At 40.2% G+C, this 19590-nt stretch overlaps 1 protein-coding gene across 1 annotated transcript in view; it reads left to right on the plus strand.

Annotated features, from left to right (window-relative positions):
- The window catches only part of COL22A1 (collagen type XXII alpha 1 chain), a 205888-nt gene that overhangs the window by 144108 nt on the left and 42190 nt on the right, over positions 1 to 19590 (plus strand). Inside the window, exons 30-39 of the mRNA XM_071553031.1 lie at positions 5746 to 5799; positions 6843 to 6884; positions 8625 to 8657; positions 11487 to 11540; positions 12061 to 12114; positions 13256 to 13309; positions 15499 to 15552; positions 17137 to 17190; positions 18520 to 18624; positions 19100 to 19144. Coding sequence (XP_071409132.1) covers positions 5746 to 5799; positions 6843 to 6884; positions 8625 to 8657; positions 11487 to 11540; positions 12061 to 12114; positions 13256 to 13309; positions 15499 to 15552; positions 17137 to 17190; positions 18520 to 18624; positions 19100 to 19144 — 549 coding nt within the window. The remainder of the gene's footprint in view (positions 1 to 5745; positions 5800 to 6842; positions 6885 to 8624; positions 8658 to 11486; positions 11541 to 12060; positions 12115 to 13255; positions 13310 to 15498; positions 15553 to 17136; positions 17191 to 18519; positions 18625 to 19099; positions 19145 to 19590) is intronic.

The following is a 19590-nucleotide window of genomic DNA, read 5'->3' on the forward strand; positions in this document are numbered from 1 at the left end:
CCAAGTAGCCCTTCCAAAAAGGTATTTCCTGCCTTGTGACTCTTCCTACTTGCAGCAGAGGTACTAATGAACAGTGTCTATCCTAAATGCAGAAGGTTGTGACTGATGCCATGCTGACTGTGAGGCAGTAGAAGAAGTACACTACTATATAGTGCTCCCTTTCAGAAATATCTGGTCTATTGAAGAATATTAACAATTTTTCATAGCAAAAAAAAAAACCAAACACCCACAAATTCCCCTTGTCACTGAGCCCTGGAGAAGGCTCCAGATGGCTTACTTATTTTATGATTGTCTAACTTTCACCCACATCCTGGTGTCTACTGCTTCCCTTAGCTAGCTCCAGACCTCTGGAGGCATCTGAGACGGTGAAAAACTACACGATCCCAGCATGGGGAACAAAACTGGAATACTTTATTGAACACTTGACCACTTTTTAAGGTTTCAGGGAGACACATGCTCATAGGTAGGAAGGGTTATGGTAATTTCAGGAATTTATGGAGGGAAGACAGCAGGGGATTACAACACAATCTGATAACATTCTTTCTAGACTCTTTTCTTATGTTAAGGTAGGAGACAGCTTATCTTCAAGTTGAGCATTACCAAGCCTCCTGTGTTCTAGGTGATGGAATTTCTCTCAGCCTTTGTTGACCAAGGCTTGCTGTTTAAGATTTCTAGCTCTTTTTGCTGTAACTGGATTTCAGATTCCCACAATTCCGGCTTTTTTATTTTATTGTTGCAAAGCAAACTTAAGAAACACTGTAGTTAATTATTTGCTGGACACAGGAAAACAGACAAGGAACACAAGGAACAAAACAGCAAGGGACAAAATTTTGAATGATATTACTATAAGCAATTTTTTAAAGCAAAGGTTCATATTTAGCATTTTTTGGAAAAGTTTAGTTGAAGCTACATATTTCTGCAAATGAATAGTTTTTATTAGTTCAGGGGTTTGTATGTTTTGACTTTTTTCTGGGGGTAAATGGAGTATTGGTTATGTTATTATGTAAGGTGTGTTACAGTTTCACAAGTTCATACACTCATATTTTTCACACATACTTTCATACATTCAGGGCTGGCCCACATACACACTTTTGTACACACACACAGATTTTTGGAATGTTAGTTTGCTGTGTTTGAGTATTTGCACTTTTGTTTCTTATTATTTTCAGTGTAGCTCTACTTTTCCTTGGTCTCTGGATTGCTGTTTTGATGGGAAAACAACTTTAACAGAAATTTTATAAAACATAACTACATCTTTTTTCTCATGTTCAAGATTCAAAAAATACATAACTTTTTCATAAACATTCTTATAGATTTGAGGTAACTCTTGATCCCCCTTTTTTTCCTTTTTTTCTTTTTTTTTTTTGGCAAATGGGACAGACATCATTTGATATTTGCTGATTTTAGACATAAAAACAGCTTGGCATGGTTATTGCAACTTAATAGAAATTATTACAGACATAGTAACATGTATGAAGTAGTTCATAGAATAATAAACAACAGAAAAGGAAAGCTTGAGGCAATTTTAAACAGGCAGTATTTTAGATATATACTTCTTAATGAAAAGCAATTTAAAATTTTTAAAATTCACAAAATTCAAATGCTTTTTTAATGGTTTTTAACTTGGGAAGCGTTTTGTTGTGTTTGTTATTATAGGCACAAAAAACTAAAGTAAAATTGAAAAAGGAAAAAATGGACATTAGATTTAGAAAAAAGGAACAAAACAGAACAAAAAGACATTTAGGAATTGAAGGAAACTACTTTGTGTTGCTAGTTTTAAAAATGCATTTTTTCTTAACAAATGCTGTTATAAGAGGTTGTAGTAAAGAATGCAAAGCTGAAAGTTTTTGCTTTATGTAGAAGCTTGTTGTTAAACAACTGGAGACATTACTAGATGTTAAAGGATGATTAGTATAAAGATTTATTGAGAAAAATTTTTGTTTAAGCAAGTAGAAAAGACAAAACATTTTTCAGTTATGTAGAAATTAAAAAGGATTTGTGAGATAAAGCAACTGTGATACTTTTAGTAAAAATTAACTTGAGCTTTGCGGAATTAGTATGCAAGATTACAAGAGAAACAGAGTGGCAGAAGCTTGTGGCTTCTTTAAACACAGACGAGACAGATTAAGGTGTTGATTTTATCACTGTCTCTTTGAGGCTAAAAAGGAATTTTGGAAACTTCTCTTTTACTATGTGGCTGTTAGGGAAGACAAAGGAAACAAGATTTTATGAGTTAAAATTTAGGAAAACTACATGAAAATGGCACAAATATATTTAATAGAGATAGATGATAGGGTTTGCATTTATACATTTAAAAACACAATTTAAATAAACTTACAACTACTTTGGTAATGCAATGAACATTAAATTAAGAAAGAAAAACAAACAACATTGCGCTTAGAAAAAGAATTAATTTTGGGGAATTAGAAGAGAAGGTTTGCAGTTTTGTCTCGGTTTTTCTTTCTAGATTAATTGCTAAGGAGATAAAAACTTTGGTTATTATTTGCATCAGTGATTTTTAAGCTTAGGCATTAGGTTTGATGTACTTATTAAAATAAAGCAAATAAACAGAAGAAAAAAGCATAAACAGTGTTTTAAACTGATAAACACTAAAAATGTTTTAGTTAGTGAGACAGAAAGTTATTTTTTCTCTCTTTTTTGTCAGTTTTTTGTGTTCCGGAGAGCAGCGTGTACTATGTCGGCACTGCGGCTGTCGGGGGCGGGGGTTGGGTGTTGATTTCCGGCTCATTCAGGAGCTGCGGCACTTTCAGGGTCCTAGTGCTCATCGGAAACTCTGCGGGGAGGGCGCTCAGGTGTTTTTGGAAGTTTTTCCTTCCGCTTTTGCGTTTTTCTGGTTGCTTTGAGTGTTTTTGGCTGGTTACGAGTTAGTGAGAAGGTGACGGCAGGTGTTCTTGATACCTTGGAGCAGAGGGTTGTTGACATGCCATTAAGACTCCGGCAGGAGGGGCAGGGGCGTCAGGGGCTGGAGCTTGTGAGCTGACATAGTCGCAACTTTGTATCATATCAGTAATTGTTGGTTCTCGCATGCCACATAGTATTTTTTGGCACTCAGAGTTAGCTTGCTCTACAGCAAGTTTTTGGAACAGTGCATCCTGTGCCAAGTTGTTATCAATTTGTTTATTAATTGCATCTCGGAGCTGATTGGCAAACTCATAAAATGGCTCTCTTAGTCCTTGCTGCACTGTAGTGAAGGACGGAGTTTGGGCAGTTGTGTTAGAAATTTTATGAAAGGCTCATAGTGCCAGATATTTTGCAAGGTTTAAATCAGGCAGAGGCATACGGGTTTGCACAGCAACATTGGCATACGGACCTTCTCCCATAAGCCTGTTTATCGAATCTGCCACTGGCACCCCGTTAGCAGCTAAAATGCCTTCTGCTGCTTTTTTTGCAAGGCTCCTCCACTCATCTTCAAACAAGGCAAATTGCACTGTGCTCAGAGTCATTCTTGCAATAGAGGAGCAGTCATGAGGAGTCAGAACAAAGCTATTAAACAAATTGTCCAAAACTCCCATAGTAAAGGGTGCCGACAAACCATAATCAATTACTGACTATCTTAAGTCTTTTATCAGTGGGTAAGGGACTGGTTCCCAATACGCGGGCTGTCTTGGATGCATAAACACTGGGAAGGCTCTTAATACCCCAGAATTTTGGACAGGTGGAGCATCTTGCCTTAGGCACTCTTGCCTGAACATGGGGTTTGGAGGGTACAATATTGGGTCCTCAGTCAGGTTACGTGGACCAGGGTCCCAGGGATTTTCACTGGGGTTAGGACCCACTGCGGCAGCGAGGCTTCCTCTGGCAGCCGAATAGCAAGGGTTCGTTTCAGTGCGAGGCGGTGGCAGTAGCGCTGGGTGGTCCAGCTTATTGCTGGTATTCTGTCCCCACTGCTGCGAGGCAGGCAACGATTCGCTAAGTGGCTGCATGGCTGGGAAAATGGGCTTCTCCTCCTCAGCAACAGGCGGAGGTGTGCGAGCACCTGGTGTTTCCGCATCTGTGTCGCTGGTTTCAGGGAGCTGCGATTTTTTAGCAGTATGGGCTTTTACAGTTTCAAAAACAACACGCCAAGGGTGTAAGACCTTTGCAGCTTTTTCATCGCCCATAGTGGCCGTTTCCCAAAGGAGAACGCCAATATTATCCCACTTAGCATCATCAAAACTGTTCGTTGAATTGAAATCAGGCACGTTAGCCTGAGCCCAGAGCAGTAAGTTCTGTAAAGATTGTTCATCAATATTTGAGCCGTGTAGGTTAAGCAGGCTTTTCATGATCGAGTATACATGTTTCTGCTCTGAAGATAGATTTCCCCCCATTTTTCTTATTATCCCTGAAGCTCTTTTAAGCTTCCGTTCGTGGTCGCTCACCTGCGCAAATCCTTGCAGGGACTTAGTTCTGGAACCCTTTTGAAGTTCGACCACGCACCGTCCCCGGAGCGGAGGCGCCGCTTCTCCTGCTACTGCCAACGGGCTCTGGACGGCTAGCTTCCAAATATTGGGAGCCAAGACTTCGTGCCCAACGTTGGGCGCCTTTTGAGACAGTCAAAAACTACACGATCCCAGCATGGGGAAGAAAACTGGAATACTTTATTGAACACTTGACCACTTTTTAAGGTTTCAGGGAGACACATGCTAATAGGTAGGAAGGGTTATGGTAATTTCAGGAATTTATGGAGGGAAGACAGCAGGGGATTACAACACAATCTGATAACATTCTTTCTAGACTCTTTTCTTATGTTAAGGTAGGAGACAGCTTATCTTCAAGTTGAGCATTACCAAGCCTCCTCTGTTCTTGGTGATGGAATTTCTCTCAGCCTTTGTTGACCAAGGCTTGCTGTTTAAGATTTCTAGCTCTTTTTGCTGTAAGCTGGATTTCAGATTCCCACAGGCATCTTCATACCAGAAAATATTTGTATCAGGGGCCTGACAATAAATTTAGCTATGTTAATGAGGCCTGTACTCCTGAGAGCTGATCACATGCTTGAATACGATCAAGAAGGATCAAAAATTGGCCAAGTTCTTTCCATTTAGTTTGCTCCATTATATGCATTGCAGAGCATAGGATATAGAATATATTCTGTTGGAAGTGTTCAAGACCAGACAGGATGGAGTCTGGAACAACCTGGTCTAGTGGAAGGTGTCCTGGCCCATGGCAGAGCTTGAAACTGCATGATCTTTAAGGTTCCTTCCAACTCAAACCATTCTATGATTATATGGTTCTATATAATATTATAGGAATGTAGATCAGGTAGCTCCAATTTGAATGCAGGATAAATACATTTGTGTATGCACATCATCCTTGTTAAGCATCTCACATTCATAAGGCCAGGTTACCTGGGCAAAATATAGAGTTAGGCACCAGGAAATGGATGATTCAGAAACCTCCAATATAAATAATATGAATATCCACTCTGGATCTTAACTCCTGTTTTCTTGCCTTTCTTGTCCAACTGGAAAAAAATCTCTTTTTTTATAACTGCATGAGGTGGCAGAATCTTCTACAAGCTAGTTATTTTAGAAGTGATGCTTTGCTTTCCATGAACTCAATTGATATTCATTGGTTTTGAAAATAAGGTGGATGTTATGAAGTCATCTTCAAAATTTTACATTTTTGTTTACTTGCTCTACTTCTTGAAAGACAAGTAAGATAACTGAAAGTGTAAAACATTTTGGTGAGGATGATGCAATCAAATCAAAATGTGCAAATTTCCTGCTTTCCTTTCCTTGCATTTAGGGAGAAATAGGAAGAGATGGTCTCCCAGGAATGAAAGGTGAAAGAGGAGAAAAGGTAATTCATTAAATGATCATGATATTCCTTAGATAAGAAGGAAAAGATGTGATGGGGCAGAGACAAATGATAAAGGAGGGTATCTGAGAAAGATCAGAAAGATTGAAAGACTTTTAGCTGAGCTATACAGAGAAGCAGCAGAAATAGCTGTGTGTGGGAAGGAGACAATCACTTATTGGGCAATGCAAGCTGACTAAATTAAGGACAATTTCTTTAATACAAGGACATTTTTCTTTGTTTTATAATTGGCTGATACAAATGATCCTGGAAATAAAGTCTAAAGTTTTCTGTGCCTGCCTGAAGAGTGATAGAATAGTAATTTAAGGAAGTCTGGGCTTCTGCCATCACAAGGCCATTAATTGTAGTGACAATGAGAGAATTAGACAAAGGTAATGTCCACCAAAATTCACATTCAACCCCTGTGAACATGAAGGTGAAGAAGAAGCACTGAATCTCCTATATCTAGGAAGTTAACTAGTATTTTTCATAGTTCTTGGCTTTGAAGTGTCAGGGGACTGATGTTGGTGAGGCACAGCCCACAGAAAAGTCAATGTCAGCTACGAGACCCAGACTTTAATGCTTGTGAGATACTCCAGCAACAGTAGTTTTAACTTGAAAATTAAGGTGACAACTAGATTTAGGAACCTAAATATTTTATGAAAAGCAGGATTTTTTTTTCATCAGTGAAATAGTTCAGCTACAAAAATGTTTTTCAATCAAGATTTTTACTCAAATTTAATTTAAAAAGCAATTTAAATTCTATGTCCTACACTGGTTCGGCTAAGTTTAGAAATGAACTGTGAATTCAGGTAAAGACAACTAAGCGAGAATCCTGCAAGCAATAAAGTAAGGACAGCAAAACTTCTGGCCAAAGCTCTGGGGTACATTCCACCCACCAGAGAAGTGCATTGGGATTTTCATTGTCACTGAGTTGGTGGATTGGGTTACATCTCATCTAGTAATGCTGCATCTTCTAACAGGTAATGTTGAGTTTTATTTGGGTATCTTTTAATTCATTAGTTATATTTTTCTCCTCTCTCCAGGGTGACACGGGATCTCCTGGACCACCAGGCTTACCTGGAACAGTAAGTAAGATTGTGATCTGATCGGTTCTGTAACAATATTCAAGGCATAATCACACTTCCTCTGCACAAATTACTCAGAAGCAAATCATTTCAGGTTCTTCCCTGCAGGAACCTTAGGATCTGTTTGCTCTGAGATTATCTCCCTTTGCTTCACAGAAACAATATCAAGGTGCATTTGGTCTCTTTATTTTTGGGGAAGGTTGTACCTTCCTTTACCTTTTTGCAAACAGCGTTTTTTATGCCCTTGCCTTGTGGTAGCACTTAAATTGACTTGTTTAGCAGCTGTGGGAGTTCTTTGAAGAAGGTCATGGCTGAAAACAGAGAGTACACTCCTGCAGATTTTCCAGGGTAAGCTAGATTTTTCCCACTGGGATGTCAGGGTAAGACTGGTTCACTCAATGAATCAGTGAACAGCTTGTCTTCCTGGGGAACAATTCACCTTTTTCCAGTGAGAGCAAAAGGTTCCACTTCTCATTGACATGACTTTTGGGGTGGAACATTGAGCTTCAGCGATGCTGCAGCCCCCCAGAGTCTCCCTGGCATATTGTGCCACGCCGGACTGTAAACCCAGAAAAACTCTGTCATCCCAAATTATTCTGGGTTCAGCACTGGATCCAACACACAAACCAGTCACACCTGTCTGCACATAATCTTTCTGCTAATAAAATCAACCTAAAAAACCCAACAGACCATGGATACATCAATTTATTGTTTTAAGTATAAGCCTGAAAAATTACTCTTGGGAGCCCGTGTATTATTACAGTGATGTTCACTGGTGATTGAACCAGCATCCACTGGATGTAAATACACAAACCTCACAGTTCCCTCCAGCAAAATCTGAGTGAGCAGCTTGGAATAAGCCTATCATTGCAACCACAGGACTGATCTCAATCACACATCCTCCAGAAATGGTAGATATCTGCTCATCAGCTCTGGCCACCACAGATGGATACAGTTGTCACATTCACAGATTATGGAGAAAATTTGAATCAAGGTCTGCTGGTGAAAATCAAAGGTCTTGAGATGTTCATGCAGCAGTAGAAGTGTTATAATTTATTCCCTGCCATTAGCTGGGCCTCTTCAGTCTGTGCCAAAGGGTGCTTCATGTAGGAAAAGTCCATATGTATCACACAATGACCCAGTCACAAAATCAAGGAGAAATCTGTCTCAGTAAAGGTGGAGAACGCAACTCACAAACATGTTACAACATTGGTAGACATAGAGAAGACATGTCTGACTGCTCAAGTTCCTGTGTTGCAGGGAGAAATAACTTCTATTTCAGCTGTTAAAAATAGGTGATGATTTTGACATATCTTCAGTTCATCAAGGACTCTGTTTTTCTTCCACTGAGATGTCATGTACATGTTACAAAGCAGAGAGAGAACACACCAAACTCAACATTGGTGTCAAAAAATTTAATAATACAGAAGATGGCTCCAAGGGAGCAAGTGAGCTGGAGATTGCTAACTGTAAACTTGCTAAAAAGATTAAAGACCTTTTGCTTTTTCATAGCATTGGGACATGTTTTTGAGTTTATGCACTTATTTCAAATACTCTAGGAAATGTCTGATATTTGTGGGCTTCTTTCCAAAGAGCCAGATGTTACAATGAGTTGTTCATTTATAAGCCTATTGATGGATGTATGGAATGTGTAATCTGTAATGACAAGAAGGGTACAAGCTATTGCATTTCAAGAAAACACAGGCAATCCTTCTTTTAACACTCTGGTTTCTGTTCCAGACAGCCTTCTTCACCCCACACCCCAGGATTCCTGTAAGTAACATCTCTAATAAACACAGCTTCTGGCTTGCCACCTTCTGTATTTGACAGATGCACAACACCTGAGTGTTTTCTGTGTTAAGTCTTTTCAGTAAAGAACTCACCTTATGTCTGGTTCTGGGCATCTTCCCCATTGTAATCAAGCATGGTGAGAAGTCCAAAGCTGTTCTGGCAAGAGCAGCATTCAAACCAGCTGTGGTTGCAATGCAGCTGTATGCTCTCCCAGTATCTTAAATCAAGTTTAAAAATGAAATTTTATTTCCCACTTGCAGCACATAGAGGGAGTTAAATTATATAACATGGTCTGTGAATAAGTTTGTTACAGATCAGGAGGTTTTATGAATGGCAGATGTAGTCTCCAAGAGTGCCATTAGAAAGGAAAGGGCACATGCCAGGGTTCTTCAGAGGCTGAAGAAGGGAATAGGGATGTGAGGTAGTACTAGAAATAGAGATAAGATTTTTTTTTGTTTGCTTTTTCCTTTGGCTCATAGTTTACACTCATATATCTATATATATATTCACACTAAGGAAACGTGCAGACCAATGACATGTGGTCTTTGTAGTGCTACAATCACAGAAGGAGTTTTTCCTTTGCTTTGAGTACATTGCTCTTGTAAATGAGCTGCAAGGCAGTAAGGAACAAAAGGCTTGGAGTGGGTCAGCTGGTCAGTGTGCTGGGATTTCTCCATGTGCAAGACAAATGTGACACATAGCAGAGCGCAGGTCTGCACTGAGCGCTGAGAGCTTTAGGAGGAGAAGGGGAGGTAAGGATAGTTACCTTTGATTGACAGTTCTACAAATTAATGTGTCAGAAGGTGGTGATAAGCCTTGGGTTGCTGAATATTGTCATGCACTCTCCAGAAACCAATCCTTGCTATTGCTTCCAATTTAGTATGTGGTGTATAATACTGGGGAGCTTTTTCATATTTAAGTATGCTATTCAGTTAGAATCATGAAATATTCTTGGAGATGGGGTGAGAGAACCACAGTGGTGGTCAGCTATGCCTGGAAAGAGGGAAAAGCAGTAAAAGAAGATATGGCTCCTCGCTTTGCCTTCTGTCTCCCACTGCAGCTGGGCATAGCTGGGCCCCCACTGCATTTACTGTTCTTTAAGTGGCACAGAAATTATTAAGGTGTAATTAAGACTACAGGGGACACTGCCAGGAGCAGGTCATGGAAGCTGTAAGCCCTGCTCTGGCCCAGGTTGGTGGCAGCTGTTACCTGTCACTGTATCATTTCTGTGCACTGTGCTGTGGGTAAGACGTGCGTGGCAGTGGGTTAGGGCCAGCTGCCAACGGGCACTGTTAACAGACAGTTAACTGATCAGAATGAGATGGGCTTTAAGGTCCCCCCCTATCCAAACCATTCTGTGATTGTACAAAAAAATGCTTCCTCTGCCCATGTCTGTGGCTGTTAGTTTGCACTACTGTGTAAGTCAAGTATTAAGTCGAAAATGGGAGAAAAAAGAATATTAAAAATAATTCCTCCCTTTATCTGATGAACTACTACTTCACTTTGCAATATTATTTTTTCTGGTAATATATATCCTTATTCCAACTCAGTAACACCACTCTTGCCTGCACAGGTACTGATGTATGTCTTTGCTTTGTCGTTATGCTCTCTAAAAAAGAGTTTCAGGACTCGAAATGTCATATCACACAAAACTTCCAGGCACAACCATACAGGTTTTCAGCTTTGGACCCTTTGCTTGAGCTACTTTAGGTGGCCCTGATATCTTTCTGAAGGACACTAGGTGGCATCAGGGACTGCCTAGTTAAAAGCTGATCTAACAGGATACTACTTGAAGTAAAATTCCTCCTATTATTTATCACAGTGGATAATATTTATTCATAATGCATAATAAATGCAAGCATAAGTAATATTTATGCAGATACATTTATTTTGTCTGCTAGAGCATCATTTGAAAATGGACTATGAATTCCCAGGTGTTGTAGAAATGATTGGCAAATAGCTGACATGAATAAAATTCAAGCTGATTTGTCTGGCTCTGCATTTTGACCTAGCACTATTCCTTCCATGTGTATGTAGCTAAACTCACTGATGTTCTTACTCTTCCTTGGTTGCATAATTGAAACACTTTGTATGATAAGTAATGATTGCTGTTGCCTGAGTACATATGTTCATATCAATATACAAATGTGAGTATCATGTGGTGCCTGGTTTATTCCAGCTAGTTTCATAACTGTGTGCTTTCCTTTTCAATTTATAAAAAGAAGAAATATGGATTTATTGATTATTGTTCTAGAGCTCGGGACAAACCTGATGAGCTTCTGTCTGAGAGCTTCTTCAATTTACTGTAAGGAGGAAGAAGAGGAATAAATTAATTCTATTAGCCAGTGATGGTGGTGCATGAAATAATGTACTGACATTGCAGGAGAGAGCAGAAGCTGCTGGAATATATGAAGATGTTAACAGAACTAGAAATCAGGAATAGTGGCATACCTCTGGAAGTGCTCAAGATGAGACCCTGAACACCTCTCTCTTATGGGTGGGAAAGGAACTGTCTGTATATGGGATCATTCCTCCACCTGTAGGATGATTCCATGGAGGAAAAATATCCTCCTTTTAAACTGATTTTTTTTTCAATTATGATTATACTAGACCTGGAAGTCTAGACAGGGATCTCCAAATCTTAATGTGGGATATCGGTTTTGATTCATGGACCTCAAAGTCCTTTGCAGAAACTACTCTATGATAACTAGATATCTGATTGAAAGAACCCTCTTACCAAACAGAACTAGTGTGACTTCCAGTCATGGTAACAGCCTTTATTTCTCTCTTTGTCTTACTGTTTTATATCAGGGTGAACCTGGGCCAAAAGGGGAGAAAGGAGATCGAGGAACCAGTGGAGAACCTGTAAGCATAGTCAAATGTTTCTTCTGTTGGTTTTGAACCTTAGCAATGGCAGGACATGAGAGCTGCCTGTTTTGGAGGGAGAGGGTGGGACATGCTTCCTCCATACTGGAATGCCTCTTTCATCAGAAATAGCTACAGTGGTGCTTGTCTTTTTACTGCCTGTAGAGGAAGCTACATGACTGCATGTGTTTAGACACCTAATCTATAGTTCTTGGCATTAGTAGCTGAGAAAAGGACCATGGGGTTCGCTAGACAGCATTTGGCTGACAGTAAGGTTGTACAGGATTTATTGAGGGCTTCTGAAGTGGTGTGGCCCAGCTAAATTGTGTATTTGGTTTTTGCATTTGTATTTTGGACTGCTCTTGTTCTGGAGCACCCAGGAAAAACAGAGTCCTGTGCAGTCACAGCTTTTGTAAAAAGCATTCTTTCCTCTCTCAGTGGGAGGAGGGAGAATCATCTGCTCACAATCAGAAAGTAGTGGTTTCCTTCACCTCCTTCACTTCTCCCTCTGTTTTTGCAGGGATTACCCGGGGTCCCTGGTAAACAAGGTGCCCCAGGACCTGCAGGAGTACAGGTAAGAGGGTCTAGCCTTGAAGAAAATCTTTGACATGACCAGAGAGGAATGCCCTCAAGGTCTATATCACCATAAAGAATTCTTCCCCTGTGGACCTGAAGCCCATTTCTTCTTTCTCATTTTTCATGTTCAGAGACTTTATCTATAGAGGTATTTACTTGTGCAGGCATCAGGACAAAAGGAGGCAAATCAGCTCAGAAATATGATACCTCTGCAGCATGATTAATATTTTCTGAGAGAATTCCCTCAACTTTATGGTCCTTCAAGAGGGCATCTTCTACTGGTGCCACAGGTCTCACACATAAGTCACTGCAGTACATTGTCAAAGCATTGCAGAGCAGGTTCAGTCCCAGTCCATTTGACCTTCAATGAACTATGGCTTATGTGAAATGGTTTTAGAGTCTCAATCATCTGAAAATTTCTTGGCTCGTATGTGTTATTTCCAGTCATGACTGAGGTGTTGTCATGTCAGCATGAGTAGGTGTTCATTCTACCATCATATGTGCTGTGCCCAAGCCACACAATCAGCAATACTTGGGCATCAACAACTTAAACAGGTTAACAGAAGACTTAGCATTCTGAAAAAAAACGAATCTGTAATACCATGCAGCTTTTAACTAACATGTGCTAAATGGGGGACAGTTCAGTGAGTAGACCTTGTCCTGCCAAAACTCTTCAGCCGGGGCTGTGTTATAGGTGGGACTAGGATGAACTCCCACACATTGATCTATTTTGACCATTTCTAAATGACTGATGTTTATGATTGAGAACTGCAGGCAAATCTTCCTCTGGTGAGAGATACCATCAGAGTTCAGCTGGAAGTGAAGTAGCTGGTAGGCCTGAGGATAAGGAGTTTCACCCAGATGAATACCTTCAAGTTTCAGCATCCTATGCTGAGAAACAATCTCTGAGCTCATTATACATTAGTAATTCTCCTTAAGTCTCAGGGGTTTATTTTTATATTTCCCTTTCTTGCTGCATAGAGAACCGGGAGCTATTTCCTCATCTGTTAACTTCTCTGTGCATTGGTTAACAAAAAACATTGCCTAGTGCACATTCAGGCATTTTGAAGTGTTTTTGTCTGGCAGGTAGTCCCCTCCCATGTCTAATCAGCTGGTATCTCTCTCTTCTTTCTGCACAGGGTGCAAAGGGGGAGAAGGGATCCCGAGGAGAAGCTGGAGCCCCTGGAGAGACTGTGAGTAACTGCTTCACTTGCAGCATTTTTCCCTGCCAGTAACCTTCCTGAAGGGACACTGAAGTCAATGCCTTGCAGCTTTGTAGTCACAGACTGTTTGGGCACAGGGCATGTCTTAATCTGCAGCTGGAAGAGTCGCTGCTTGTGGGCAAACAGGCCCATCTGCAGCAAACAGAGCAATGGCCCAATCAGCCCAGCTCAAAACTGTGCATCCTTCATTGGTTAAATTTCTTCCTGTCTAGCAAAGCTCCCTTTTCTGGGTGAGGTGCTGTTGGAGCTTCCGACTGCACTGTGATATGAGCCCAGCCCAGACAGCCAGCTGGAGCAGGGAGCTGCTCAGCAGCAGCCTGAATTGCTTTTTGATCACAGTTGCTTTTAGGCTTCCTCATCAATTCAGCTTTTTTGAATACTGGCTCATCCAGAGGATTCATCCCACACCTCTTTTTGAGATGTGTGTTGTAGAGAGTGCTGCTATTGCGCCTCCTAAGGAACAGCAAAGGATTCCATTCCTGTTTTATTGTTGTGAGAGCACGTAAGACCTTTGTGGCTGAATAAGATGCCACAGACTTTCTTTGTAAGCAGAGAAGGAAGAAAGACTGAAGAACTATTTTAAATAATGATTGAGAGGGAGGATGCTTGTTATCAGGAGGAGGGAATAGGAAATCCAAATAATGCATCATTGAGCACTGTCATTTCTTCTTCCACCTTTGTGTTCATGGTTTTCCTTTTTGGGCTGGTCCTTAGACATTAGAGGATGATGTGAATAATACCCAGGTCATAGGTTTGATCCTCATATGGACCATTCACTTCGGAGTTGGGCTCGATCCTTACCAGTCCCTTCCAACTCAAAATATTGTGTGTTATTCTCCCTAATCAGTGCTTTGACCATAAACCCTGAACTGGCCATTTCCAGCTCTCTTTCACTCTTAGTTGAAGAACCCCTTAGCATTTTTGGGGAGAAATAGAGAAAAAGGAAAAAAAAAAGGCAAAAAACTCCCACTTCCACCAAACATACCCATTGGTTTTACTTCTTTGTATAACCTCCTGACTATTTTAATGATATGGAAATCCAGGTATATACAGACAGCTTCTTTTTTTGCCATCCTTCCACAGACTGACACTGCTCCAAGTGTTTCTCTTGGCTCACAGACCAGCAACTATAAATAACAGAAATGAGGAAACCTTCAAACCTCTGCTATTGGGAAGTTTCACAGAATTGGAATTGCTCAGGTTGTTGAATAGAAGTCTCCAGGGAGACATTAGAGCCCCTTCCAGTACCTAAAGGAGAACTGAAAGAGAGTTGGAGAGGGACTTTTTACAAGGGCATGGAGTGATAGGACAAGGAGGAATGGCTTTGAGATAAGAGTAGGTTTAGATATTAGGAAGAAATCCTTTCCTGTGAGGGTGGTGAGGCCGTAGCACAAGTTGTCCAGAGAAGTTGTGGATTCCCCATTCCTGGAAATGCTGAAGACCAGGTTAGATGAGGCTTTGATCAGCCTGGTCTAGTAGAAGGTGTCCCTGCCTATGGCAGGAGCATTGGAACTGGATGGTGCTTAAGGTCCCTTCAAACTCCAATCTATGATTTTATGAAATGTCTTAGATATAGCCTGGTAACCCTAAACATACATCTCTATGGGGACATAAATCACCAAATATATGTACTCTAATGTGGCCCATGAATTTTAAAGACACAAATGGGTTTTCTCACCCTATAAAATGCTTTCACCTGCAAATGGAAAAGATGGGCAGTTCAGAATTTTACATTGTCAATGTTTGGGGCAGTTCATCTATACAATTGAGTGTTTTCAGCTTTTGTTGCCCAGAGTAGAGAAAGGTAGAATTGTCAACAAAGCATATTTTGTTGACCTAGATTTTTTTAATGATAAATCAACATATTTTCCTCTTTTGATGTTTCTGGCCCAGATTTTCATCCTGTATCTCAGCTAGATTTGAGATTTGTTTTGGTGGAGAGTAACTTTAAGCTCCCAAACAGAGCCTTTCATTCATTTTGTATTGTTTCCTTCTTCTTTACGCTAAGACATTTCTCACAAACATGCTAGTTTTTGCTTTCTTCTTGTACAACACCTTGTTTGACATGAAATCCAGTCTCCCTTGGAACATCTTGTTCCTATGGTGATACAAGTCGTGACTTCCTATAAGCACATGCATACTTCATTTTCTCAAAACAGGGTGTGAGTGGACCAGCAGGGCCCCCAGGTCCAAGAGGCTTGCCAGGAAATGTGGTATGTATGCACCAGTGTATTTGTTTTCCCATCTGTGCCCTGATTTCTTTATTTAATGTGTTTAGTTTTCTCTTCCATGGGGATTGCTATCAGGTTCAAAAGGCTGTTTCATTACACTAGTTTCTTATGGTTGAATTGAAAGATCTAGAGGCACCTGGGAATGGTGTATCCATGAAACATCATCTCATATTCATTTTTAGCAAGAGGAAAGCATGGAACTGCTTTACTCCTCACTAAATGTCAAAGCAATTTTTGCTGCCAGTTCTTTTAAAGAAAAATTTCAATGTTTATTTTCAATGTTTATTGTCTCTTTGGTTTTGTTCTCTTTGCCTTGTTTTCACTTCTTCAATTTTGTAAACATAACATTGATATAAACATAGCCTGGCAAACTCCCCTTTTATTATAAAAGCATGTAGGCATTTAGTCCTACAATCAGAGTTTTAAAATCAATATTGTGTCCCTTTAGCTCAGCAGATGTTCATCACCATCATTAAGTTGCGCATGGTAAAACATTTCATGTTTGCTAAAAAACTAACTCTACTCCCAGCTCCACTAGTGTATTTTTCTTTTTGGTTCCTGGGGGTTCTCTGAATTTAGTCTGGAGTAGGTGAAAACCAGCATTTAGACCTCATGATATAATGTATTCAGGTACAGTGGTTTGGCACAGAGGACTCTGAGACAGAGTTTATTACCTGAGCAGTCCAAGAAAATCTAATTTGCCTTTCTACTAATTGTTAAGATACATTTGATTTAATTGTATTAATTTAGTGATTTAATTTCAAACTGAAAAGTGATACTGAAAATCAAGACCTTTTTCCATTTCATATTCTGCTAAGCAAAGTTCTATACCAGTAATACCAATATATTACCTATAAATGCTAATATAACTGGAAATAATTTTAGTGGTGCAAAAAGGAAAGTAATTATCACATCCTTTTAAAGGTCAATCCAATCTTAATGGTGCCAAGACATGGTTTCACATCTTAAAATGGAGTACCACTCCAAAATGTGTTTTGGTGAGTTAGGAAGTTACAGTATTTAATTTAGAGCTCTACATCATCTATATTTTGATATGGGATCCTTCGAGATCTGCCAAGACATGGAAAGGACTGGAAACTTAAGTAGAAGAGTAAATGAACATTGCTATGTTTTTTAGTATTTGGCTTTGGAGAACCATATCATACCCATAAAAAGAAATTAATATTAGAAGGCTTTTGGCTTCTCTGATACAGAGGTGATAATTAGGGAGTGGTTGGTAATCGATTAAGAACTGTTGAGGGTTTCAGAAAGTGAAATAGGAAGTTACTAGTAGAAGCAGAATGCACAAATCTAGAATTAGCTCTATTTCTACTATGGCTATTCAGCTCCCTTTCATATTGAAAAAAAAGTCCTCCTTTAAGGACCTGGCACACAGCTCTTCTGTGGTGTTCTCTGGATTATAGGTTGTCTGTACTGGGAAATGTAGAGCTGATACTAACCCTTAAGGTAGATTGTTTTGAACCCACAGGTCTACCTACCCTTTGCTTTAGGATCAAATACTGTCTACAAAGAAACTTTCAATCTTTAAAATTCTTTTCTCTCCAGGGTGTGCCTGGAGGCCCTGGACTGCCAGGAAAGGCAGGAGAAAAGGGGGAAAGGGTGAGTTTGTCCTTTGAAAGATTTGATGCGTTTTCCTTGGGCATTTTAAGTAACTGGGACAGAAGGAATCTGAACTGGAAAATCATTTCATAGGTTCATGCACAGTTAAGACACGTGGGCTCATTAGATCATCTTGTCTGAGCTTCTCTGTTACACATTTATAAGGTTTTCACACTGTTGCAGCTTTTTAATTTACCTAATAAACCAAGGAGATGGGACTACACATTTTGAAATTATGACCTTGTGCCGTCCTCATTGCCTGACAAGAGCAGGCATTTGGTGATTTAAGAAACTCTTATTCATCACTGTAAATCCAAAGTTGGAAGAAAAAGTGGCTTTCCTGATTATAAAACAGATTTCTGCTTTCCTGATAAGCTGTTATAACTGGACCTTTAGTTCAGCTTTCTGGTGCAGTACTTGTTTATCATTTGCCTGCCTTGCCTCACTCTTATGTCCCATCTCGTGGGATTTCTGAGATCAGGCATTGGTGACTTGGTCATACATTGCACCCTGCCCAGAATTCTGGAGTCCTGGTCTTTGTTTGCAGGAGTACAAATGGTTAATCAGAAACATGGCCTCATATATACATATATTTGGGGCTTAAAAGGGAATGAATCCCAGCCCCTTCAGGCAAATCTTCCAAATTACCGAGCTCTGCCTCAGGGTCATGTGAGGACCAAGGACTCTCTCAGGCAGTCTCATGGATAGAGTGATGCACTTCACTTGCAAGAAAAAAGCAACAATAAATTTTATTGATATAAGACACTGAGTTAACAAAGTTCAATGGTAAGGGCCACATTGGTTTAACAAGATACACTGCAAGGTACTCTTGACTGTTTACTGCACAGATAACAGTCATACAAAACTGTCAGGGAGACCCTTCCATTGAGTCATGAGGTTCAGGAAGGATCCCCTTGCATTCTAACCTCCTTGGGAGTTTAGATGTGGCTGGATTCAGACGTAGTCCCTAACTTGGCAAACTTTTTGTGTAAAGGATTATATGTGTGCAGCCAATCCTTTATATCACTTACCTAAAATTCCAAAGTTTCAACACGCTTATTCCCAATTCACTTACTGAGTGTCTGATGTCCTAATTCAGTAAATCGATGTCTGATTGAAGTGTCCTTTTACTTTCCTTAAGGGAAATTACAAGTGCCTTGAGATTACTGAAGGAAAAGACTTTCCATAAAAGAGTATTTCCTATTATACCAAAAGCAATCTAGATAAAAAAGCTAGAAAAGATGTACATCTTTCAGTCCCAATGAAAGACCTAAGACAGCAATGGTCTTTAGTAGTCTACTGAGAGTTCTGATGGATTGTCTTCTACAGGGTGATCCTGGACAAGAAGGAAAAGTGGGTTTACCAGGGCCTCCTGGTGCACCAGGTCCTGCTGGAGAGCCAGGTTTGCCTGGGAAGGGTAAAGATGGAGCCCAGGTAAGTGCTGGCAAGCTTTGTGCTTGAGGAGTTCAATATGAGATAGACATACATGCCTTCTGAAGAACAATGGATTTACCAGAATCCATGAAAGGCCTGGCTGTGCAAAATGCCTCAGATCCCAGCACTGCATTGAAAATAGCAGAGAGAATTGGAGCTGTATTTCTGAGCATTAAATGTTCTTTGTTGTGCTGTGGTGGCCACTGAAAATGGAGACCTCCACAAGGAGTAGCCATTGACCTTGTGGCCAATAAATAAGTGATTAGCTTGATGGAATTTCCCTAAAAGCATTTAATTTTAGCCAAGTTAGAATATTATTTCATTTTGCTTACATGTTTTCAGTAAAATATTGCCAGGATGGTGTGAGGTCAAGATTGTGTTGTGAGGGGCTATTTGCTGCAGGGACTATGTCAAAGTCCAGGCTCCTCTTTGGCTGAATGGTGACTGGTGTCTTGTTTTGCTTCTGTCACTTTAGGGGGAAAGAGGACCACCAGGCTTGCCAGGACCCTTTGGACATAAGGTGAGCATGCACTTCATTGTGGACTGGTACTCTCAATTGCTTCTGGAAAAATTTATAGTGAAAAGATCATTTTATTCACCTGGAAAATAGAGTTTGCAAAGCTTTCTACTAAAAAAATGCAATCCTGGCCTTTTAGGAGGTTCCTTTCTCTGTTATGGAGTATGTCTGTAGATGTAGATGCTAAGATGTGAATGTGACACGCTGAAAAATTCTTTCAGCATTATGTGAATTCAGCACAGACTAAGGTCTAAATGCACACTTTTCCAGGGAAACTGTGATTGGGGCCCTTTAATCCCTACAGCTACAGAGACATTGCATGGCTCAAGGACTCCTGGGACCACTTGTCAGCCCCTCAAACAGCACTCTTTCATAGCACTGCTTCTCTTCCTCTCTCCAAGGAGGTGTGAATTATTTTCCTGTGGATTGAAATAGTCCTGGTTTGCCCT

This window comes from Pithys albifrons, chromosome 4, assembly GCF_047495875.1.
Source record: "Pithys albifrons albifrons isolate INPA30051 chromosome 4, PitAlb_v1, whole genome shotgun sequence".
NCBI lineage: Eukaryota > Metazoa > Chordata > Aves > Passeriformes > Thamnophilidae > Pithys > Pithys albifrons.